This window comes from Gossypium arboreum, chromosome 8 (genome assembly GCF_025698485.1).
Source record: "Gossypium arboreum isolate Shixiya-1 chromosome 8, ASM2569848v2, whole genome shotgun sequence".
In the NCBI taxonomy this organism is placed as follows: Eukaryota; Viridiplantae; Streptophyta; class Magnoliopsida; order Malvales; family Malvaceae; genus Gossypium; species Gossypium arboreum.
Window position 1 is genome coordinate 13,992,492 of NC_069077.1, and position 24,898 is coordinate 14,017,389.

Consider the following 24,898-nt stretch of genomic DNA (forward strand, 5'->3'; position numbering starts at 1 on the left):
GCTTGCACACACGGTTTATATTCATCATCCATTAAAATTTTGTGGGTGCAAAAAGAAGGGCCGATCCCTTTAATGTCAGAAATTTTCCAAGCTATGGCCCTTTTATGTTCTCTTAATACTTAGAGTAACTCTTCTTTCTCATGGGGTTGCAAGTTAGAAGCAATAATCACTGGTAATGTAGAATTATCTCCAAGGAATGCGTATTCCAAGTGATTTGGCAATTGCTTTAGTTCTAATTTAAGAGGTTCTTCGATAGAGGGTTTTTTCTTAAGGTCACCGTTCACCTCAATACCCTCATATTTTGCTTGTCTTGGAGAGGGTTCATTCGTTTGTATCTTACCTAGCTTAGTGGTAGCGTTATCTTCCCCCTTTCCTTGAACAAGACACAATTCCAACGTGTCCTTAAGAGTAATTTCCTGAAAAGAGTCTTCAATAGAATTAATAAAATAATAGGAATCGACTTGCTCTATAGAGAATCATATGGCATCATAGATTTTAAAGGTAATCTCTTCATCACCTACCCTAAGCACAAATTTACCATCACCCAAATCAATAACAGCTTTAGCAGTGGCTAAAAAGGGACGCCCTAAGATTAAAGGCACCTCAACATCCTCATCCATGTCAAGCACAATAAAATCAATAGGGAATATAAAATTATTGACTTTCACAAGCACATCCTCAATAATACCCCTAAGATACTTAACAGATCTATCAGCTAATTGAATACTCATTCTAGTGGGTTTCGGCTCTCCAAGACCAAGTTGCTTGAACATTTTATAAGACATCAAATTAATACTTGCACCTAAATCAGCTAATGCCTTTTCGATATTTAAACTACAAATTAAGTAGGGAATAGTAAAACTCCCTGGATCTTTCATTTTGGTTGGCAATTTATTCTGTAAGATAGCTGAACATTCCTTATTAAGCTCCAATGTAGATAGCTCCTCAAACTTCCTTTTATTTGTTAAAAGCTCTTTTAAAAATTTTTCATATGTGGGCATATGCGAAATAGCTTCAACAAAAGGTAAGTTAATATGTAACTGTTTAAAAAGTTCAAAAAATTTACCAAATTGAGCATCCAAGGGTCTTTTTTCAACTTTACTAGATATGGGATGGATGGTTTATATTCCTTAAGCACTAAAGTGCTAGCCTCATCAGTTTTGACCTCTTCGCCCTTTTCCTTATCAGGTTCTTGTGGCAACTTCGTTTCGGGTTCAGTTAACATTTTTCGATTCCTTAATGTAATTGCTTTCACATGCTCTCTTGGATTGGGTTCAGTGTGTAATATCCTGATTTTGGGCCTAATCGGAATAGTGGTTTCGTGACCACAAAATTCGAGATAGAAATAATTATTTTATGATTGTTTTAAAGTCTATGATATGATTGCATGATTGTGTGAAAATTTCGTGAAGAAATTTTATGCATAAAGTGCTTAAATTGAAATTAGGGACTAAATCGAATAATTTGCAAAACTTGCATTCTAGAAGTTTCTAGTATGAAATTGTTTTGAAATATTAATTAGGAGGTCTTAAATAGAAATTTTACCAATTTATAAGTCTATGGACAAAAATTGGACATGGATGGAATTTTTGGAAAGTTTAGTAGTAAGGGCATTTTGGTCATTTAGGGGTAAAATGAATTAAAATACAAAATTAAAAGCCAGTTTTGCTCATCCTCAACCCCATGGCCGAATATAGCAAGGAGAAACCATGGCTAGGGTTTTTCAAGCTTCCAAACTCGATTGTAAGTTCGTTCTAGCCTCGTTTTTAATGATTTTTACGTTTTTGGAGTCCCGGTAGCTCGATTTAGTTTATGCTAGCAATAATTTAACCTAGGGTTTATATTTGGAAAAATACCCATAGGTGAAATTTGTGTATTTTGGTGTTTTATGATAGAATATGAGGTTTTAAATTATGTTACACAACTTGTGCTACTCGGTTTTAAGTGAAAACGAGCAAAAGGGCTTAATCGGTAAAAATACCTAATAGTCATATGTACATGTTAGAGTGAGAATTTGATGTTGCCATAGAAGGGAAAAATGATCAGCATGTCATAAAACATAAGAAAATAGGCTGAAGTTTAATTTACGAGCTTTGGGGAAAAGTGTAAATATGCAAAAGTTTAGGGGTAAAATTGTAATTTTTCCAAAATATGATTTTGGGTTAATTTGAATAATGTGAGTCCTAATTAGACTATATTTTAAATGATAGAGCAAGGAAAACTGAAATTCGGGCTAAAATGGGGAAAATACCAAGTTGCGGACGAAATGGTAAAAGTAGCCATTTTCGCATACGAGGTAAGTTCATATGTAAATGTTGGTAACATAGTTATTATTTTAATTGTTTTTATGTTATTTAAATGATATGATAATTATTATGAAATATCGTACTTGTGACAATTGTTTGATAATATGTCAAATTATGTGATATACTTGGAAAATGTGAAATACTACCAAGTATCGGTATCGACATTCCATAGAAGATGGTTGAGACATATGATTGGGAAAAATGTCCCGTTGAACCTTAGGAATGGATTAGGATACAAGTGACATGTCACTGGGATATTTGGGCATCCGAACTCGTTGAGTTGAGTCCGAGTTCACTTATGGATGCGAATGTCCGAACTCGTTGAGTTGAGTCCGAGTTTGTGAAATGTAACTAGGCATCCGAACTCGTTGAGTTGAGTCCGAGTTCACCTATGGATGCGAACACCTGAGCTCGTTGAGTTGAGTCCGAGTTCGCTTATGGGCGGGTTACATGGTAGCTTGGCTACATATGTGGCACTTATGTGCAAACTTTCCATGTATCCGAATTATATTCCGATGTGTTCAACGGGTAAAGTTCTACTGAAATGGAGGAATACTCAAGATGAAAGGGACGTATTGGTAAGTGTTGTGAAATGGGTACTTTGAACAGGTATGTACTTAACCCTCGGGCTGAAAAATCGATATAACAACAATATGGTAAGATGATAAATGAAAATGTGATATGAATGTCTTGGTGATGATTATGCAAATGATGTTTTATGTTTGCTTATATGGTTATGTTACTTGCTATTTGCATGTGAACTTGTTAAGCATTTATGCTTACTCCCTCCTTTTCATTCCTTGTAGTTTTGACAAGCCAGCTCGAAAATCGGGAACGGTCGGAGGCTCGCTCACACTATCCGTATACCATCTTGGCATAATGGCTTGTATATTTTGAGTATGGCATGTATAGCATTATAATCATTTTGTATATATGGTCTTATAATATGGTTATTGAGTGGTATGGAAATGCTTGGTAATGAGTAGCCATTGGAATGGCTAATCATGATCATATTTGGTGTTATGTATGTCAAATTACTAGCTAATCCATGGAAACCATGAAATAGGTAAAATTTACCATAAAATAGATTCAGACAGCAGTAGTGACGTGAATTTATAAAATCACTAAAAATAGTAGAAATGGAATTAAATAATGAATAAGTTATGGAATCGAAGCTTGATGAGTCTATTTTCATATGGAAGAAGCCAAACAGGTATATGAGCTATATTTTATGAGATGTTTAAATTTTTGTGAAACAGGGCCAGAGAGATTTCTAGATCCCCTGTTCTGACTTTGGAAAATTCACCATAAATTTTACAAAGATAATTAGAAGTCATACTTTATATGTACAGATTCATTATTGAGTCTAGTTTTATTAGAGACAAATGGAATAGTCATTGAAGATCTGTACAAGGATATATCTGATTCGAAATACACAGAGGTCAGAGTAGTCGAACCCTGAAACAGGGGAGTCTTTAACTAATAAACTGTACTAATTTTCCCGACCAAAAATTCTAGAAAAAAATTAGTAGATGGATATATGAGTCTAGTTTCAGGAAAAATTTACGGAATTGGATTTCGAGTTTCGAAACTCGAGATATGATTTTTAAAGCGACTGTGATGCAGTTAGCCAGCTTGTCTGGAAATTTTAAAATGAATTGTATGAGCTGTTTAAGTAATGAATTAAGTCTGTTAACACCTCGTGTTCGACTCCGGCAATGGTCTCGGGTACGGGGCGTTACACAATGTTACTAGGCAGGCTACCTTGTAGTCGTTCAGAAATCATCTTTGCAAGTTGGCCAATTTGATTCTCGAGTCCTTAGATTGATGCTTGCTAGTTTTTAAGTGTAGATTCGATATTCTGAAAATGGGTTTCTGACACCGAAATCATCTCCACAAGGTTCAATTTCTTTTCCTTCCGATAAGATTGTTACTAAATACCTAGCGGTGGTGGTGGTCTCTGATTACCTTATCCTCCCCATGAAAAATTTAGGTGCTTCCTCCAACCTGCATTGTATGTATTACTGTAAGGATTATTTTGAGGTTAAGGATTATTACCCATATAATTCATCTGTTTGTTTTCCATGCTGGGACTATAAGGTATGAATCTGGACTACTTGTTTCACCTCCATTTGTATCGCACTGCATTACTGAATGTACCTGAGTGGATCCAAATAAACCATCAATCTTCTTATTCAAAAGTTCTACATGATTGGACAGTATTGTAACCGAGTCCACGTTAAAAACTCCAGCTGCTTTTATCGGCTTTGTCCTCATGACTTGCCACTGATAATTATTCAGTGACATTTCCTCAATGAACTCATAAGCATCCTCAGATGTTTTATTATTTATGGTTCCACTGGCTGCTGCATCAAACATCTGTCTAGTTGAGGGATTCAAACCATTGTGGAAAGTTTGAACCTGTAGCCATAAAGGTAACCCATGGTGAGGGCACCTTCTCAATAAATCATTGTATCTCTCTCATGCATCATATATTGTTTCTAAATCCATCTGTACAAAAAAAGCGATATCATTCCTCAATTTAGCCGTTCTAGCCGGCAATAAATATTTAAGGTAACGAGTTCAACCACTGTTTAGCCTTATTCCTTAATGAAAAGGGAAACAACCGAAGGTGAATGGCATCGTAAAAAACACCATTGATCTTAAAGGTGCAGCAGAATTCCAGAAAATTTGCTAAATGAGTGTTTGGATCTTCATCCTGCAAACCATCAAACTGGACAAACTGTTGTGTCATTTGAATCATGTTAAGTTTTAGTTCAAAATTATTTGCAGAAATAGCAGGTCTAACAATACTCGATTTAGTTCCTATTGAAGTAGGCTTAGCTTAATCATAAATAGTACGAGGAGCAGGATTCTGATTTAGTGAATTTGCAGCAACTACAGGAGGTAGCGGATTATTCAGATTTTTCATCATCTCTTCGATAATATTGGTCTCGTCCTCTTGCTCTTCCTCTATATACTGTAGGCTTCGCCTTATTTCTTTTATTTCTGCGAGTTGTGCTTTCTATCTCATTGTCAAATAGCAAAAGCCTTGACGGGTTCCTTCTAGTCATAAACTAGAGATTCCTGCCAGAAGTAAATAATAGGGAGATTGGAAGAGAAGTAAGAATTAAATTAAAAAAAATTAATTTGCAATAATAATAAAAAATGGATAAAGTAATAAAATTCAAGCGTTCCTAATATCTTAGTCCCTGGCAACGGCGCCAAAAATTTGATGGTCGCTAAACTGACTAAAAATTCGACTAAGACAAGCGCACCTATCGAACAATAGTATAGTTATGGTGAGACCGGAAATATCGTATCCACAAAGACTAAAAGTACTAGTAATTACTATCTTTTTATTATCTAGCCTAAGAATTAAAGGAATGTTTTTAAACTAAGATTAACTATCTAGTTAACTAAGAATACGACAGAGATAAAAGTTGGAAAAAACTTTTGGAAAACCGATGGAGAAAACAATACCCATGGAAGAGTCCACCTAGACTTCCCTTATTACTTCTGAATTAGACGATTTATTCACTCGACTTAATCCGTAAAAATCCCTAGCTTATGTTAATATCTCTCTCGAGACTAAAAACAATTGACTTTAGGTCGATTAATTGAAATCTTTTTCTAATTAAAACCCTTATTGTTGCATTAACTCGATCTATGATCCGACAGATTTATGTCGTCCTATCTCTAGGATTGCAATCAACTCCGCTTAATTATGGAAGATCTACTCTTAAATAGGGACTTTTGATCCACTGATTAAGCACATTAAAACCTGAATTAATATCCTGAAATATTAAAGTAAGGATTAAAACTCATAATTAAGAATAAAAACAAGTATTTATCATATAATTCAAAAGATAATAAGATTCGTCTTAGGTTTCATCTTCCCTAGGTATTTAGGAAATCTAGTTCATAATGATGGGGGAAAATATCTCAAAATTAGGAAAACAACAAAATATAAAGAAACCCATAAACTTCGGTAAAAATTGAATGGAGATCTTCAATCTTGAAGTAAATCCTGCTTCCGAGCAGATTCCAATGACTGTCTTCGAGTATTTTTTGCCTTCTACTCTGTGTCTCTTCTTTGATCCTATTATCGTGTGTTTAAATAGACTTTGGAATGCCCAAAATAGCCTAAAATTATCCTTTTCCAAGTAGAATTAAAATAGGTCTCGACAGGGACACGGCCGTATGGCGTGCTCGTGTCATGCCTGTGTGATGGTGCTCAGGCCGTGTGTAATTCTGACATGCTTTTAAGTTGACACGGCCATGACACATGGACGTGTGGATTACCCGTATAGAAGTGTCTAGGCCGTGTGAAGCACTAAAATAAACCCATTTTGTCTGTTTTTGGCCTTTTTCTTGCACTTTTCGCTTTCCTATGCTCATCTAGATATAAAACATGAAATTAAAGGATTACGAGCATCAAATCCACTAAATCTTATGATAAATCACCCAAAAATATGCCAAGCATAGGATTAAAATATGTTACTTTTAAGGTTTATCAGGAGGCTTGCTATTTTATGTTTGGTAGTATATACTCCAGAATGACACCCTCTAGCTTCTCCAAAAAAGAGTTCAAAGATGGACTTCCTTAGCTCGAGATTGTTTCCTATTACCACTTTCCCTTTTCTTCTCAGCCTTACCATCCCAGAAGTATTTAGGATATAGGTGAGGTTGTCGCTCTAGTTCCTTCCACAACTGTTCTAACCTAGGATTAGTTGAAGTGACACTTAAAATTTTATCCTACATTTTAGACCAAGTCAGTATTACTCCAGCAGAACATTGGAACAACTGACCTTCTCGCTCACGAGGTCTTTTGATAGGGCATCAGCAACTGTATTTTGAGTTCCCCTCCTACAGTAAATGGAGTAATCGTAGCCAAGCATTTTAGCCACCCATTTCCTTTGATATGGGGTGATGCCTTGTTGTTTAAACAAGAATTTCAAGCCTTGATGAAGAAATGTTTACCAACCATGTAAGGTGTCATTTTTTTTACAACTAACAACACTACTAGCATATCTTTGTCATATATTGAAGGCCATTGGTATCCTCTTTTGTTGTAAAACTGTATCCACCCCAGTTTCACATGCATTAGTTTCAACACAAAAAACTTCTTGAAAGTTAGGTAATGCCAACACTGGTGCTTAGCAGATAACATCCTTCAACTGTTAGAAGGCTCCTTATAGTTGACATCTTATTGCCAGATGGCCTCTTTCTTCAAAAGTGCAATAAGGAGCCTGGCCAATACACTATAACCTTTGATAAATCTCCTATAGTAGCTTGACAACCCTAAAAATCCTCTTAGCTCCTTAATAAATGTGGGAGTAGTCCAATTCAAAACCCCTCCTACTTTATACTAATCCATGCTAACTATGCCTACAGAAATAATGTTCCAGATATGCGATTTGTATGGTGCCAAAATTACATGTGCTTTTCTTTGCATACAACTAGTTCACCCTTAGAAGTTGCAAAACCTTTTTTAGGTGTCTGAGATACTATGACCAATCCCTCGAATACACTAATATATCATAAAAAAAATACTAGAACTAATCTTTTCAACAGTTTCTTACAAACACAATTCATTAATGACTGAAAACTTGAGGGTGCATTGGTTACGCCAAATAGCATTACCATGAACTCGTAGTGCCCCTCACATGTTCTAAAGGCAATCTTGCATGTCCTTCTCATACATTTTGATTTGGTGATAGCCCAACCACAGATCTAGCTTGGAGAAAAAGGAAGCATGACCCAACTCATTAAGAAGCTCATCAATAACAGGTAAAGGGAACTTGTCTTTGATGGTCAATTCTTTTTCACCATCACAACATGAGAAGCAAATGGACTGTTACTGTCCCTAATTAGGGGTGAGCATTTGATCGAATAAAAAAATTTTAAGTTAATCAAATTTTTAAATCTTATTTTATCATCCTAATTTAATTTGAAATTTTTCTCGAATCGAGTCGAGTGAAATAAAATTCGAATCGAATCAAATATATTTGATCGAGTTAAATGTTTTAAAAAATGACTTTAGTGTTGTTTATTTTTATGTAATTTTTCAAAAAAATAATTTTCTTTAAAGCTTTTAAACATGATCATACAACAAAAATTGAAGTAAATAAATGAATAAATAAAAGCAACATAACATCAACCTAAACAAACAACATGTGTCCAAATAAACAACAAAAAACAATACAACAAGATTTTAATAAAAAACATAAGTAAAAGTCTAAGTAAACAACATGAGTCGAAGTAAATAACAATATTATAATAAAAAAAATCATAAGCAAAAGTCCAAAATATAATAGAAACCTACACCAATCCAAAAAAAAAAAAAAGAACACAACAGAAGTCCAATTAACCAACAACAATAACAAACCAAACCAAACTAATAACAATAACATATTACTTCAAAAACCATTATAGAATAGTTTAAGTTTCTTCATGAGTCCAAATAAACAACAAAAATAATACAACAAGATTATAATAAAAAACATAAGTAAAAGTCCAAGTAAACAACATGAGTCAAAGAAAACAACAACATTATAATTAAAGAAAAACATAAGCAAAAGTCCAAATACAATAGAAATCTATACCAATCCAAAAAAAAAACAACAAAAGTCCAATTAACCAACAACAATAACAAATCAAACCAAACTAATAACAATAACACATCACTTCAAAAACCATTATAGAATAGTTTAAGTTTCTTCTTGTGCTTCAAACACCGTTGATAATCTTGAAATATCTAGCAAAAGTATTGAATGAGTTAGTTAAATGATAAAAAATGTTTGCAAAAATAAATTAAATAAACAGTTAACTTTATAAACTAATGCTAAGTATATTACCTTCTTGATCTTAGGGTATTTTGGATAAGTCTAGCAAATTTAATAACAGAAGTATTTGTTAAATTATGAGAATGCTTACTAATATAAATAACAAAAAGTTTATTTTATAAATTAAAATTTATATATTACCATCTTCCATGGTTTGAAGTTCATCAACATAATCTTTAAGATTGATGGCATCATTAGATTTCGAAGCCAATCTTGTGTGCAAAACAAAGTCTTGACCATGAGAAGAGTTAGAGAACTTCTAAAACTATTGAAAACATGTCCACCCGTGCTAAATGCACTTTCTGAGGCAACCGTTGAAATAGGAATAGTAAGAATATTCGAAGTCATTTATGCAAGAATAGGGAATCTAAGACTGTTCATTTTCCATTGAACTGCAAAGATTTGTCGAAGAACTAGATCTACCTTCAAACAATTGAATTCTTCCGACATTAGAAGAATACTCATTGAACAAGCAATGCAATTCTTTATCAATCATTTTCATAATGTCATTAGCAATATTAGGAAAAAGCAAATTGACCCCAAAGTCCAATCATTTTACATCGCGAATCAAAGATGACAGCCAAGTAAACTAGCATGTTGATCTTGTTTCCTTCACCCCAATACTTATTATATTTATCTCTCATTTTGGAAATTAGAGAAATTATGTCTAGATCTCCACAATTTTGTCACCCATCAAAAAGACAATACACATCCGTCAATACTTCAAAAAGTGAATAAGAGGTAACATGCAAAGATCCGGACACCTTTAATGTAAGGTGATAAAAAGGCTCTAATACTTTTATAACTCTTCGAACAATTTCCTAATCATCAAATATAGAAACTTCATCTCCAGCATTAAGGTCAAGAAAAAAATTATAGTCATCACGTACATATGATTCAAATGCACGCTCATACTTTTCGACCACCTTTAATATCATATATGTTGAGTTCCATTTAGTAGGCACATCTAAACACAATTGAGCCTTACATTTCTTCTTTGACCCGCTGGTTGAATTTTGTCAACCTCGATGGTGATGTTCTTATATACCTCACAGCACCTCTAACTCGATTCACAAACACAAAAGCATCCTTAATACCGTATTGCACAATTAGATTAAGAATGTGTGCAACACATCTCATATGAATAAGTTTTCCATTTTTGCAACAAAAGTATTTCGATAATTCAATTTTTTTCTCAAATATTCAATGGCAATACTATTAGCGGATGCATTATCAATCGTAATAGTGAAAACCCTCTCAATTCCCTAATCTCGAAGACATTTTTCAATGGCTTGACCTACGCTTTCACCTCTATGAGTGTATATTGGGCAAAAATTTATAATCATTTTTTTGCAACCTCCACTCACCATCCACCCAATGTGCTGTTAAAACCATGTACGATATCCTCTGCAATGAAGTCTAAGTGTTTGTCGTCAAACAAACTCTACTTATATCTTTTTCAAAACAATTCTTTATCACACTCTTCATGGAGTTAAATAAATCAAGATAATCCCTTCTAATTGTCCAACGAGATGGAAGACTAAACCGTGGGTATGCTATAGAAAAAAAGTATTTGAAACCCTCTCCCTCTACAATTTTAAAAGGTAGTTCATCCACAATTATCATACGAACCAATACTTTTCTAACAGCATTTTTATCAAACACCCAAGTTGATAAATCCGTTGTTTCTTGGCTAGCTTTCACAAATGCTAATTCTGATTACTTCGGATCAGAAGTATTACCTCAAGGTCTTTTTAGGCATGTTTTCAAATGGTTATTCAAATTTGTTGTAGAACCCAAAGTTGATTTCATGGCGTAAGTAACATCACATGCATTGCACCTTGCTCTCTTCTCCTCCTCTTTAGTCACAAATTTGGTAAAATGGTTCCAACAAGCTGCCATTGGAGTAATCTTTTTTCGAACATTTTGCTTAGTTGTTTTTTGATCATCTCTACTTGGGGAAGAATTTTGTGAACTTTGAGTTGAACCATCTCACTTTGGATCACTCATCTACAAGTAAACATTTGTTGCAATCACTGACCATGACCAATAATTGATTTAAAATCAAACTTAATACATCGGTTAAATTAAAAATTAATTAATATAATAGTACAATAGCATAAATTAAACAAAAAAAAAAGAATAAGATAGAAATTTCAATTAGAAATGGGTCTTGTTACTTTTAGAAAAGTTTAAATAAATTAAACAAAACTAATAGCTATACGATGAAATGACTTGATTGAACCAATAATTTGATTTAAGGATTCAATTGAAATATTTTAAAATTTAAGAACTGAATTAAAATTTAACTTGTGACTTGTAATTAACCCTAAATGAATTTATGCTACATGAAAGGAAAATTGAACCCAAAAGATTTATCATTAAAAGATTTGGGTGTCTATTAAACTATAGTTTAAACTTTAAAAGTTAGTTAACATGGTATTTTAAAAATTCTAGTTGAGTGTTATTTTATTTATAAAGTTAATTAATATTTTATTTATAATTTAAATATGGTAATTAATATTTTATTCATCATTTAATGTTAGCAAAATCCTTTATTACTATTAATATTACATTATTACTAATATTATTTCTAATATAACATTAGTACTTTGGGAAATTAATTGGCTAACATTTTTCTCTATTAAATTTTAATATTACATTATTACTAATATTATATTAGGTCGTGCTTAACTGCTTACTGCTTAGTTATTAATAATAATAAAAGAATTTTACATCTTCCAAAACAAAAACAAAAAAACTTTTTAATTATTTTTAATTATTGGTAAAAAAATCAATTATTTTAACAGTGTAATTAAAGGTTTCATCTGTGGGGAGTGGGGAGGTATCATTTTTAATTATTCTCAAGCCAAAAATGACTTTACCAAATAATTCCAGCAACAAATAAGTCAAATTCTTTCATTTCAAAAACTTAACCAGATAATGACTCTGTTGTGCCCCATACCAGTACACTACAAAAGCAACCAGGTAAGTGGAGAAGGAAAATGGAGCAAAAATCATTCAATAGAGCTCAACAGATATAAATAGAGCGAAAATCATTCAATAATTCAAAACTGTTTCAAGACAAACCTTAAAGATGAAAAAAAAATCGAGCTTAAAATGGAAGAGAACAGAGGGCTTCGGTTAGAAGGAACAGCAACTCGATTTGGGGGTAAGGATTTTGATTTGAAAGTTTGAATGAAACTAATAATTAAGAATAAGAAGAAGGAAGAAGGGTTTATTTTAAGGTTTTTTTGTGAAAAATAGATTTTAAGGTTTGAATTGAATGAAAATGGAGATAACAGAGAAGAAAAATAATTTAGGCTTTGGATGATGAAATTTGCTGCCTGCTGGGGCATGAGGGATTGATTTGGGGGAGGAATTGGGATTTGAGAAAATAAATCTTTAGGCTGATGGGCTTAGGAAAATGGGATAAAATAAAATGTTTAGGTTTAGGAAAATTGGGTTAAAGTAATTAAGTAAAAGCCTAAAATTTAAAAAAATTTAAAAATATAGTTTATATTCGGTTTATTCGAATTATTCAAATTATTTGAATTTAAAAATTTAACTCGACTCGAACTCAAAATTTGAAAAAACTTCAAGTCGATTCAAATAATTTGAAATTCGAATTTTTTTTTAATTTTTTCGAATCGAATCGAATTTTGTTCACCTCTATCCCTAATCACTCCAGCCTATAGCATTTCTTGGAAAAGCTTTTCCATCTCAGTTTTCTGGATTGCTGGATACCTATAGGGCTTGACCTTCACCACTTGGTTCTCATCAACCAAGGGAATTCGATGATCGTGTCGTCTAATAGGAGGTAGGTCTGAGGGTGATTGAAACACATCATCAAATTCAATAATGAGTGCTTGCAAGTTTGGCGTTAGCTATCAATGAGGTAAGGATAAAGACATTTGCTGGCAGGCAGGAAGCAAGCAACATAGGGCAAGGACCCAAACCTGCGAAACTAAAAAACTTGGACAATTAACCCCTTGACATCAGTTGTAAGCTTCTAGGAACAATTCCTCGAAGAACATGAGTCTGGCCACCATAATCAAATTGCATCCTTAACAAAGCAAAATTCCAAATGGTGGAACCTAGGAACAGAAGCCACTGGATACCTAACACAATGTCGCTTCCCTTCACTAGAAGTATCAAAAAATCAGTGCTGATGCTAGAGTCTTGTACTTCCTATTGGACATCTCGACAAAGTCCTTGTGTAAAGAGTCCAACCCCATTAGCTACCATAACAGTCAGTGGAGTAGATTGTTCTATTGGAATATTCAACCTCCTAGCCACCCTAGAGTTCAAAAAGTGGTGTGTGCTTCCAAAGTCCACCAAAAAAATCACCTAAACTTGGCCAATGTGAGCTAAGAATCTCATCGCGTTGTTCCCTTGAGACCCTTAGAGAGCATGTAAGGATAGAATCGGCGAAGTAGGTTCTGTGTCTTGATCACTTGGTTCCAACTGCTCCTTGCAATGCTGGAACTCTTCAGCAGTTGGACTCTTAGTATCATCTTCACTATCTTATAGAGCCTCGATTACCAGTTGGAATAACTGTGACTTGGCACATTTCTGGCTTGGTGTGTATTTGGAAGCACACTAGAAAAAAAGTCATTTTTTCCTTGTCTCATCTATTTCAACTTGTGATAGCGATTTGACAAGGCTCTTTGACTCACAAGATGAGTAGACAATCCTCCAGATCCTGCTTCCCCACTTGAATACTGATGCACATTGGCACTAGGCAGCAAAGGTTTAAATTTTCCTATGCTACTACCTATAGCAACACCCTTTTTTTACGGTCCCGTCAATATGCCTTTCACTTGTCTAACCAGTAAGTACCCCTCTACCAAGTTTTGAGGTTTAAATAACCTTAAATATTAAAAACCTCGCGTTTCAGATTGCTGATAAAAATACTCAGGGCATAGATCTCTAGCAGCTGCAGCTAAGTCAGTAAGCTTACAAAGCGATCATGGAAAAGATCTACGGAGCCGTATTGTTTGAAGGTAACCAACTCAGACATGGGATCTATGAAGGTGTCAGATTTAAATCATTCTTGTAATCCTCGAGCATAAGTCTCACAGGTTAGTTGATGCAAACCCCCTTATCTCTACACAAAGAAGTGGTGCCAATCCGAAGCCTTCCCATCTAAGTGAAGCATCACCATTCTTACCTTAGTTAGCTCTCCCATACATTCAACTTCAAAAAATTGCTCAAGCTTAACCCATCAACCCCTAAAGTCTACCCCATTAAAACGTGGACAATCCAACCCCAAAAGTTTGTTTGCTGGCTTAGTTCGAACTACTCGAGGAGATGTATTTATATATTTGATAACTGTCATAAGAGATATAGCTAGATGCTCCTTAGATGCCCCTGAGGGATGGCCTCCCAAAATGCCTTTTCCCTTGTCTACCCTAGCTCCCACAGCACTAGCTGATGGTGACAGGCCAAAATACTGTTCAAAGAGTGAATGAAGTTCTGAAAGAATCTCACCTTTGATATTGTCATGGAAGTCCTTCAAACGCGAGTCAATCCTGGTGTCAATTTGAGAAACCTCCAACTGCAATTGAGGTAGCTCTTGTTGCATCTGTCCCATTTCCTTCTGAAGTCTGGTGGTGACGCCTTCGTTGGCCTTGAGGAAATAGTGGCTTTGATACCTTGTAACGAAAAGAATAGAAAATCTGTAGAAGAAACAAAGAGAGAGATGGAGAGAATTAGAGAGAAAAAGACTGTTACTTAACCACCCTCCTTTCCTGATTAGTGCCCTAAAGTTGTAGAATAACAGCTTGAAAACAACCTAACACTTATTACTCCAGGTGTTCTCCAAACCGCACCATTTCACTTAAATGGTTACTGGCCATGAAAAACGAGTCGTTTTATACCGACCCATTTTAAACAAAAAATGCATCGTATTCTTAAAATGAAAAGACTCAAAACGCAACATTTTTACAATTAAAATAACTGAAAATAACATAATTATAAAGATTTGTGATGCGCAGTTGGTGCTTATTGCTGCTAGACTTTTCTTCCATAACATTTGAATTCTACTTTTAGAATATTTTTATTTATTTATTTTGCTTTTAGTGTCTGTTAATTGAGACCCAACCAAACTAGTAATATGTATATTTGGTAATTTTCAATATTGGAAATTTTCTTCTTTCTTGAACATAGGAGTTTTTCCTTTTCTAATCTGTGTCATCTTTCTCGTTGTGATAAATTTATCTTCTCATCTTGGGCCAATGTCACCAACGTTTTTCACTGATAAAAGACAAAAGAAAAAAAAAAATGACGGTTTTGAAAATTAAAGATGAAAAAAAGGAGAGAATAAGAGAGGAAGGGAGTTGGTATTGACAAATGGATAAAGAATATAGGAAATCAAAACTTCTGATCTTATATTATTACGCTAATAATCATACAAAACATAAAGAATGTAGGATCTTCCATGAAAGGAAATGAAAATATTAAATGAAGAAACAAGAACTTCGTTTTTTTTAATGCTAACTTCATAGATTTTTTTCTAAACAAATTTCAATATCATATTTTTTTATTATATATATACAAAAGAGCAACAAACAGATTAGAGAAACACCACCCTAGAACTATTCCTGCATGCGTTATCAGCTTGTAAGGAGTAAACTTCAGCTGGAGCAGGGGCGAAGCCAGGGGCTGGTATGTGCCCCTAAAATGTAAAATTGCATTTTAAGTCTTTAAAATTTTTTAAAAATTTTAAATTAGTAAATGTAAAATTACACTTTATCTTTCTTAAAATTATAAAATTCGATTTAATTCTTTATAAATTATAAATATATAAACTATAAAAAATTAAAATTTCATCCGCCATCCCTAAAAAATTTTTCTGGTTTCGCCTCTGAGCTGGAGGGTCCCTAAAGAAATGAAATCCCGAGCTTCTTGATTGTGCTAAATTCTCTATCACATCCGCTAGCCGATTGCCTTCTCTTTAGGTATGCACAACCTTCACTTCCCCATTCCGCTTCAACATCTGCTGGATTGCCCTAACGCAGGTATTGGACGAAGCTTCGTTATATGTCCTGCCAATTAGTTGAATTGCCGCCCTTCTAACGAAGAGAATTAACTTTTGCTCTCCAATCAACAGGGCTGTATTTAAACCATCAACCCCCCACGGCCAAAAAAAAAAAAAAAGGCTCTGCTTTAATCACCGTAGTAGTCCACTAGTCCTAGCTCTTCTTGCAAAAACCGGCAACTCACTAACCATAATGGTCACGCATTACTCCTCCACAAGTAGCCATGCTCAAGTTTGTCATGAGGCCTCCATCGCTATTAATTTTCAAGTTTGTCATACTTTTTTTAATTTAACAAATGAAGTTAATAAATTATATTTACCAAACCTTGAGCACAGGAGTCACTTTTTGAAAGGAGCGTGAAAATTTAATTAACCTGCAAATGAATTCTTGATGTAATGGTAATTTTAAGACACTGGAAATTTTGAGATGTTTTATTCCAATTATAATATCTACGGATTTCCAATTCATATTAATTTTGGATTAAGTCGCATTATATATATCTTGTCCAAATTGTTTTTTATTTAGATTCGATTATTAGTTGAATTGTGCTTGTAGCTATTTTGATGGATTGATTATAATTATAACATTTTTAATATTTTTATATTGAAGGTGAACCAAATAATTTTTCCTTCGTTTTCATTGGTTTAGCAAGAATTGGGTAAAGCCCAAATACATGATATTGACAAATGTATGAAGAAACAAATGTATGAAGAAGTTAGGATCAGCCCAATAGTCAACATTCACTCTTTCTTTTTTAGCAAACCAAATCAGACATACTTGGTCTATTTTATTTTTTTGCACCTTTTGGTGGCAAATTTCAATGTTTTTTACTATATCAATTACCATATTTGTTCAAAAGTTGCCTTTTTCTTTTCTTGAGTTCACCCCCTTAAAATTATATAAAATATAATTACTAAAACGTAATCGAGGGTTTTATTCGATGAATGGTGTCTATAATAGTTGAATTCATTAAAAATTTTAACTAACCTGTTTTTTTATTAAAAAAACAGAAAATTACTTTAACTTAAAAAACAAAAAATCCACCAAGAAGGTTCCTCAATAATCATCAAGCCTTCATCTCTATCAAAAGCCATTTTAATTATGTAATCATCATCTTTGTTACTTTCTCTGCATATTGTAAAAGTCAATTTTTAACCTTCTTTAAAAATTAATAAACCTATTGTATCAATACAGAGTTTGAAGGTGTCTTGAAACAGTCTTATATAGCCTTCGTTGCTTCCATGCTGTTAGTCTATATCAAAATTTTCTCAAAATTCCTACTCAACATAATATTCAAACTATCCATAATTCCCCATAATTCAGCTTTAAAAACTGAACAATTTCCCAAGCACCTATTATAGCCTAAAATTCACTTTCCTCCGTGATCCCTCAAGACTCTTCTTGAAGCAACATTACTAGAGTCTACCTCAACCTCTCCATTAGTATTTAACTGAACTCAATTATTTGTCTAAAGAATTGCCTTTCTAACCTATTGTCACTTAGCCACCCTTATGAAAGGAAACATATTGTTTAACCTAACTTTACGAGACTTTAACAACCTCACTTACACTCTATTGTTTTTTTGAAAATTGACAATTATTATCAAATGTGTAATGACCCGAATTTTTACAGTTATCAAAAAAGTGTATTTTCGGGTCTCCGTTTCTGAAAAATAGATTTGTAAATATTTATTAAAAATATTTACGAAGTTAAGAGAGTGATTAATTAAAGTTTAATGAAGCAAATTAGCTTAAATAAAGGATAATTAGATAAAAGGGTTAAATTAAATGAAGTGTGAAAGTTTAATTATAGAATAAAAAAATTAAAAGGACTAAATAAGTAAATAAATCAAAAAGAGTGCCAAGTGTATGGCAAAAATAAAATACAAGTATAATAAATATAATACACACATTTGTAATACATATATTTATTTGCTTATTATTTAAGTAAATATTAATGTATTTATTATTATTAAATTAATATTATATGATAAATAAATAAAAAGTTGACAAATGTATGGTATGTATAGTGACATGTGTGATGCTAATATACATACATTTGTAAAATACATGTATATTTACTTATTATATAAGTATATTATTAAATTATATATTATTATTAATTAAAAGATATTTATATAATAAATAGATTAAAGAAAGACAAATGTAATAATATATGTGTATATAAATGTAAAATAGATATTGGATATTAAATAGATATTTAATTATAGTTATTATTAAGTTATTATAATATATATATATATAGTAAAAGAAATAAAAAGAAAAAGAATAGAAAAGAAAGAAAGGATGAAGCGAAACACAGAGAGCGGGGGAAAGAAAGAAGGAAGGAAAAAAAAAAAAAAAGGAAAGAAGGAAAAAAGGAAAAATTGGGATTTCAAGGCTTGAAAGTTAAATAGGTAAGTCAATTTAGCCCTTTTTACTTAATTTTGATGTTTTGGAAGCTTTGGGACAAGGTTTTGATGAAATTAAGTGAATATTTTGAAAGTTATTAGATTTTTAAATATTGTTCATGTTGAATAAAAAGATGAATTAGGTGTTAAATTGATAGGAATTCAAGTTAGAAATGAAATAAGGATTGAATTGTAAATTAATTCATAAGTTTTATGTTGTAGGGACTAAATTGATGAAATTTCAAAATTAGGAAAATATGCTGGAAATTTAATAGTTAAGTATGAGTTTAGTTAAAAATTGAGTAGAAATAAAGTATGATTTAAGATAGAAAAGTAAGTGAATTTAGTTAGGATTAAATTGAAATTAAAAGTGAAAATCAACATTTTTGCACTAAGACTATTTTGGACAGCAGTAGTAGTCTAAGTTTGAAAAATCACCAAAAATTGTAGAAATTGAATTAGAGAATTAATAAAATATGGAATTAAATATTATTGAGTCTAGTTTCTTATAAAAGAAACGGTGTAAGCAATTGAATTGTAAATTATGAGATATAATGAATTTTGTGAGACAAGTTCAGAATGAATTCGGGTTCCTCTGTTCTGATTTTGAAAAATCACCAAAAATTGAAGAAAAATAATTAGAGTCTTAAAGTTATATCTTTAGAATTCATAATGAGTCTATTTTCAGGATAAATCAATGGGAATATTATCCGAGTTCTGTACTGTGAGATAATTAATTTTTAGTGAAGAAGGGTCGAAACTGTTAGACAGCAGAATAGGGGTGAATTTAAAGAATAAACTGCACCTAATGGCTAAACTAAAAATTCTGAAAATTTTATGGTAAGAAGATATATGAGTCTAGTTTCAGGGAAAATTAACAGATCTTAATTTTGAGTTCCGTAGCTCGAGTTATAAATAATTTAGTGACTTTGACACAGATGGAGAGCTTAAATATTCATAAAAGTAAATAATAAAAATTTTAGATAATGTTACTTACAAGTGTGTTATATACACTAAGGATGTGGAATGGAGAGGAGGAGGAGGAAAAATATGTATGAATATTCATCTAGCATGGCTAATTTGCATGTTTTAGGCTCAGGGACTAAATTGAATAAAAGTAAAACTTTATGGGTAATTTTGTAAAAATGTCAGAAATGACCAAATTGCATGAAATGGATTATTTTATTATTTAAATTACAAAATTGAATGAAATTATTAATTTAGTTCAAGATCGGGGGAAAACATGTTTTAGGGATTAAATTGAAAAGTGTTGAAATAATGGAAAATTCTGATATTTTATAGAATTCATGGATTGTTATCAATATGTATGAGAATAATATCTAGAAATAAGGATTAAATTGCAAGATTTTATTTTCCTGACCCTAAGGATGAAATCGTCATTAATTAAAAGTTTAGGGGCAAAATGGTAATTTTCATAGAGCATTAATTAAATGCATTAGAATATGAAATGAATGAAAATGATGATCAAATTTATTTATAAAGATCCGGACAACTCAAAAATGAGACTTGATTGTGGAAAATAAAAGATATCAGACTAATGAAATTATAAACACAAACAAGCAATGAGGTAAGTTTGTGTAACTTGAATTGTATTTTAAATACTTGAAATATGTGGTTATGTGATGAAAATATGATTTGAATGTTCAATTCATGATACTTGATGAAATATTGCTAATACTCGATATAAATTGAAAATAAAGACCATGGTTGAAAGATACCATGGCAACCTGATATGAAATGTGTAAGACCGTGATTGAAAGATACCATGGCAACGTGATATGAAATGTGTAAGACCATGGTTGAAAGATACCATGGCAACCTGATATGAAATGTGTAAGACTATGGTTGAAAGATACCATGGCAACATGACAAAAAATGAATGAGTAAGACCATAGTTGAAAGACATTATGGCATCATGTCAAAGATAAATAAGATCATGGATGGGAGACGCTATGACATCTATTGAACAATTGATATTCAGGTAATACTTATCAGATGATGAATGGTTATATGAAATGGTTGTGTGAAATGTTTACAAGAACTGGTCATATGGAAATATATGTACAAAATAGTTGTATGAAATAATTATGAAGATAAATAAACGAAATAAGTATAAGTACATGGAATATAAATTATGTCAAGTTTGATATAAACTATTACCGGAATAAATATACATAAAATATATGAAAATGATGGAGCATGAAATATTGATATAACGAAATTAATGATATATGCTTATGAAGAAACGGTGAGAGCATAATATGTTTCATAACATGTACATATATGATTATCTTTGATATGTTAATACAAGGAAATTATGTAAGTTGAGACTATTATTAAACTCAAGTGCGATATGTAGAGAAAATAAGTATATCAATGTTGAATTTAGATGAAATGTGTGCAAGTATACTAACAATGATGTTGTTTGACGCTTAGACAAGTGCCAAACTATTGATAGAACGGTAACATGTTTAATTATAAGGAGCATTGAAATAGTAAGTACTTAGATGAAAATAAAATTTAAGATTTTGCGAAATTTTTTTTATAATCCCGATTTAATTCCAGTTGTTTTCTAATGTATGTTTGGGGCTTCGAGGGCCCAATAGAGAGACGTTATGATTTTTTTCTAAAATTTGAATAATAAATGACTCAGAATTATCTGAAAATGTTCAGTAAACTCCGGTAATACCTCGTACCCTATTCCGGCAATAGATACGGGTAGAGGGTGTTACAAAATGAGTTTGAAAATAAAGAGTCAAATTAATTTATTATCCAAAATTATATATTATCACATTGAAAGTGTCTCATTCTTAAGGGAATTATAAACTGTTTTTACATTCAAAGTTTGAAATTTCTACCGAGTTACTTTTTTTAACCCCACATGTGTAATTGACCATTTACGTATATTCCAAGCTTGATTTGATAGTTGCATATAAAAGTTGACAAGGTGAAATTCAAGACAAAAGATGCATTTTGCGTCAACCAATATTAATATAATATACAAACCGATAAGCAGGCCTGGTGGATACAGTAGTAGAGATATGACGGCATCCAACGGTCAGGATTGAATGGCCAAAATAGTGTTCAAAGCGAAGATGATGTCAGGTCCTACTTGTTAGGTCCGTATAATAGGATAAATTACATCATTAGTTATTAAATTATAGATAAATTTTTATTTTTAATCACTTAATTAAAAAAGTTATAATTTGATCACTAATATTTTTAAAGTTGTTATTTTCACCCAACTATTAACTAGGCACTTTTTTGTTGGAATAATAATAATTTTAACCATAAATTTTTATATTTTCTATTAATTTGACTTTGATTTTATATAAATATTATAATAATAAAAACACTCAAAATTGTTTTTCAAAATAGAATACTTTATATAAAAATCTAGAAAAATAATATATTGTTGAAGAATTAATATGTATGAGAAATAAAGAAATTTATCATTCAATAGAATCCAATGACAAATTTAAAATATAACAAAACAAAAAAAAGGTTAAATCATTACACGTTTTCTCACTGTTTCTTGAAATCAAATTAGTAATATGTTCAAGTTAAGTTCCATACCGTTGAAGAACATCCAAAATTGATATTACAAAAGCTTTTAAAATTGACTTTGATGTCATTTTCTTAGCCAAATAAAAAATATACCACAAAATTTACTTTTTAGACAACCAATTCAAAATTTTAATTTATTCAAATTGTTTTCAAAATCCAAAATGTAAAAACTATATATATTTTTTGAAATTTTTTCTTACAATGGAAAAGGCTAAGTTAAGAAACAGAAAAGGTAAAATATATATATAGAACCATGCTTAATGTTTTACTTTTTTTCTATGTTATTTTAATTTTTTGTCATTTTATATATAATTAAGGTCAAATTGATAGAAAGTATAAAAGTTAAGAATTAAAATTGTTATTATATCAATTAAAAAGTGTAAGTTAATTACCGTCAATAATAAAAAATAATTTTAAAAACATTAATGATCAAATTATAATATGTTGTTAGTTAATTGACCAAAATAAAAATTTATACAATTAAATAACTAATAGTGTAATTTAGCAATTATCATAGTAGTATGAACCCTAGAGATCCCGACACAGCATTAAATAAATAAATAAAATTGTTTAAAGGAAAAAGTCAGATAAAAAGAAGTAGTCGTTTGAAATAAGACCCCAATATTAAGAAATTGAGAGGACTTAGGAGTTTTTTTAGATTACATCATTAATTAATTAGATCCTAATTTCTTGGTTTTAGGGTTGATGAAGTCCCTTGTTCATTCAAGGCAATAAACAAGGGATTCTTTTTCTCCCAAAGATCACGCTGGAAATCCTTCCATTGTGCATCGTTAGTGAGTGAAACATTTTCAATGCTGAGTGTACGGGCTTAAATTTGCCCGATGCCCATAACTCAAAACCAAAAAACAAAATTTCAAACCAAAATAAACAGGCCAATAACAAATACAGCCCAAACTATCAATCTAATGCAAAAAAAATATCAGCAGAACCCTAGGAACGTTTAGCCACCGCCCCGCGCCTCTTCGTCTGCTCGCACGCTGCTCCATCAGTCGCCCTCCACGCATCGTCTGACATCTGAAACAAGCACAATAGCAGAGAAAGAAGCATGCGAGTGCAGAGAAATCAAGAGCAAAAAAAACAAAAAAAAAAAACTAAAAGGGAATCAATTGTAAATGGCTTTAAAAGCCCGGATCTACTCTCCCGTAAGTTTTTACATACATTTTACAAGCAAAAAAACTAATCAAAAAAACAGAATACTCGTTTCAAAGGTGATTTTTTTTATTTTGTAAAAATTTTTGTCTCTTTATCTTGTTTTTACTTTGGTTCCTCTTAGTTTTTTTTATTTATTTTATTTTATTTCACTTATGAAAATAAAGGGAAATAAAACTTACCGGAAAACCCCCATGGTCAGTCTCCGGAGACTTCTTTCTCCATCGGAGTTGAACCCAAAAGGGGAGGTTGGGAAGTCCCTTTATTTTCGGGCACTCGGCTGAGGGATTTGAGACCTTCAAAGGCACCACGAACAGAGGCTTGGTAGCCTATTTCGCTTGTCGTCGGCCACTGATTGTAATGGTGGTGTGACAAACCACCGAGGGCGGCGACGAGGGGCTCAGGACCCTAGCCGAACGGAAGAGAAAAGGGGGTAGGGAGACTTAGTTCTTTTAAAAATAAGCAGCAGAAATCTGCCTAAAAATGGAAGAAACCCTTTTGTTTTCTTTAAACGGTGAAACGACGCATAAAAGGGGGGGACATTTTCAAAGCCGAATGGGCTATTTGCTACTCAGGTCCCTCTGTTGTCTTGCGTGTTTCAGTCATCCCTTTTGGCACTTTTCTACATTTAAAATTATTCCATAAGTTTGCATGATTGTTGCTTTGGTCCCCTGCTTAAAATCTTTTATTTATTTTATTTTGAGTTTTTTTTGCCTTATTTAAATTGTTTTACATATTATTATTACTTAGTATATTATTTATTATAGGCTTATATATATACATACATACATATTACCTTTTAAGTTTTATAGGTTACTTTATTTCCATTAGAATAAAAAACGTTTATGTTTTATATATATCATTTTATTATATTTTACTTTAAATTTCTTTCATATTATATTCAAAATTTTTATTATTTATTTGAAAGTTTTTTTTTAAAAATCATTCGTTTAAAACTTTTTATACCTTATATATTATATAGCTTAGATTTATTTAGGTATTATTTAAAAATCATTTTATTACTTATTTTAAATTGTTTATATATTTTGAACCCTATTTACTTATTTTGAAATGTCTTGCTATTATTATTTACTTTAATTTTCCATACATTGTTTTATACTGTTGTATATATATATATTATCTATTTTAAAAGTTCTTCATATGTATATATCATTCTTTCTTTCAAAAAAAAAAACGTTTTGCATATTGTTAATTTTAATCTTTTACATTATTTATTTTAAATTCATTCATGGTCATTTAAAATTCATCTTGCAATTGTTATTTTAGTTTGATTTTAACTATTTATTTATTATATTTTTAATTGTATTATTTAATTCATTTGTTTTATTATTAATGATTAGTTTTTAAGAGTGCACATTGTGAGATTATTGCTATTGCATGTACGTTAATTTGCTTACTCGTGTTCATATTATTTGCCATGCGCTTGTGGAATATTTTATACATGTATCATTGTTCCATGTCGCACTATACTTTTATTTCATATCATCGGCCCATGAATCAAGTCTTTTTATA

At 31.7% G+C, this 24,898-nt stretch overlaps 1 protein-coding gene, 2 long non-coding RNA genes and 1 other non-coding gene across 10 annotated transcripts; 2 read left to right on the top strand and 2 right to left on the bottom strand.

Annotated features, from left to right (window-relative positions):
* The first annotated feature begins 1,677 nt into the window (after positions 1-1,677).
* Positions 1,678-3,390, top strand: LOC128279396 (uncharacterized). Its single transcript, XR_008269515.1, has 2 exons — positions 1,678-1,743; positions 3,113-3,390. It is a non-coding gene; the product is annotated as an uncharacterized LOC128279396 (long non-coding RNA).
* Positions 3,391-4,743: 1,353 nt separating this feature from the next.
* LOC128279993 (small nucleolar RNA R71) lies at positions 4,744-4,850 on the top strand. The gene has a single exon (XR_008270176.1). It is a non-coding gene; the product is annotated as a small nucleolar RNA R71 (small nucleolar RNA).
* Positions 4,851-5,001: 151 nt separating this feature from the next.
* LOC108470035 (uncharacterized) lies at positions 5,002-15,098 on the bottom strand. 7 transcript variants are annotated; one of them, XR_008269511.1, is made up of 3 exons: positions 14,952-15,079; positions 14,648-14,835; positions 8,800-9,066 (listed from the first exon to the last, which is right to left on the bottom strand). XR_008269511.1 is itself a non-coding variant. In XM_053018177.1 (3 exons), the coding sequence occupies exons 1-3, from the start codon at positions 9,500-9,502 to the stop codon at positions 8,998-9,000; spliced, it is 306 nt and encodes a 101-aa protein (XP_052874137.1). In that variant the 5' UTR covers positions 9,503-9,517; the 3' UTR covers positions 8,800-8,997. The 7 variants fall into 7 exon arrangements, 1 of the variants encoding a protein (XP_052874137.1); XR_008269513.1 differs by having other exon boundaries at positions 14,648-14,811; positions 14,896-15,029; XR_008269509.1 differs by adding an exon at positions 10,897-11,164 and having other exon boundaries at positions 14,648-15,025.
* A 7,701-nt stretch (positions 15,099-22,799) lies between these two features.
* On the bottom strand, positions 22,800-23,959 carry LOC128279395 (uncharacterized). The gene is made up of 2 exons (XR_008269514.1): positions 23,548-23,959; positions 22,800-23,230 (listed from the first exon to the last, which is right to left on the bottom strand). It is a non-coding gene; the product is annotated as an uncharacterized LOC128279395 (long non-coding RNA).
* Between the last annotated feature and the right edge of the window lie 939 nt (positions 23,960-24,898).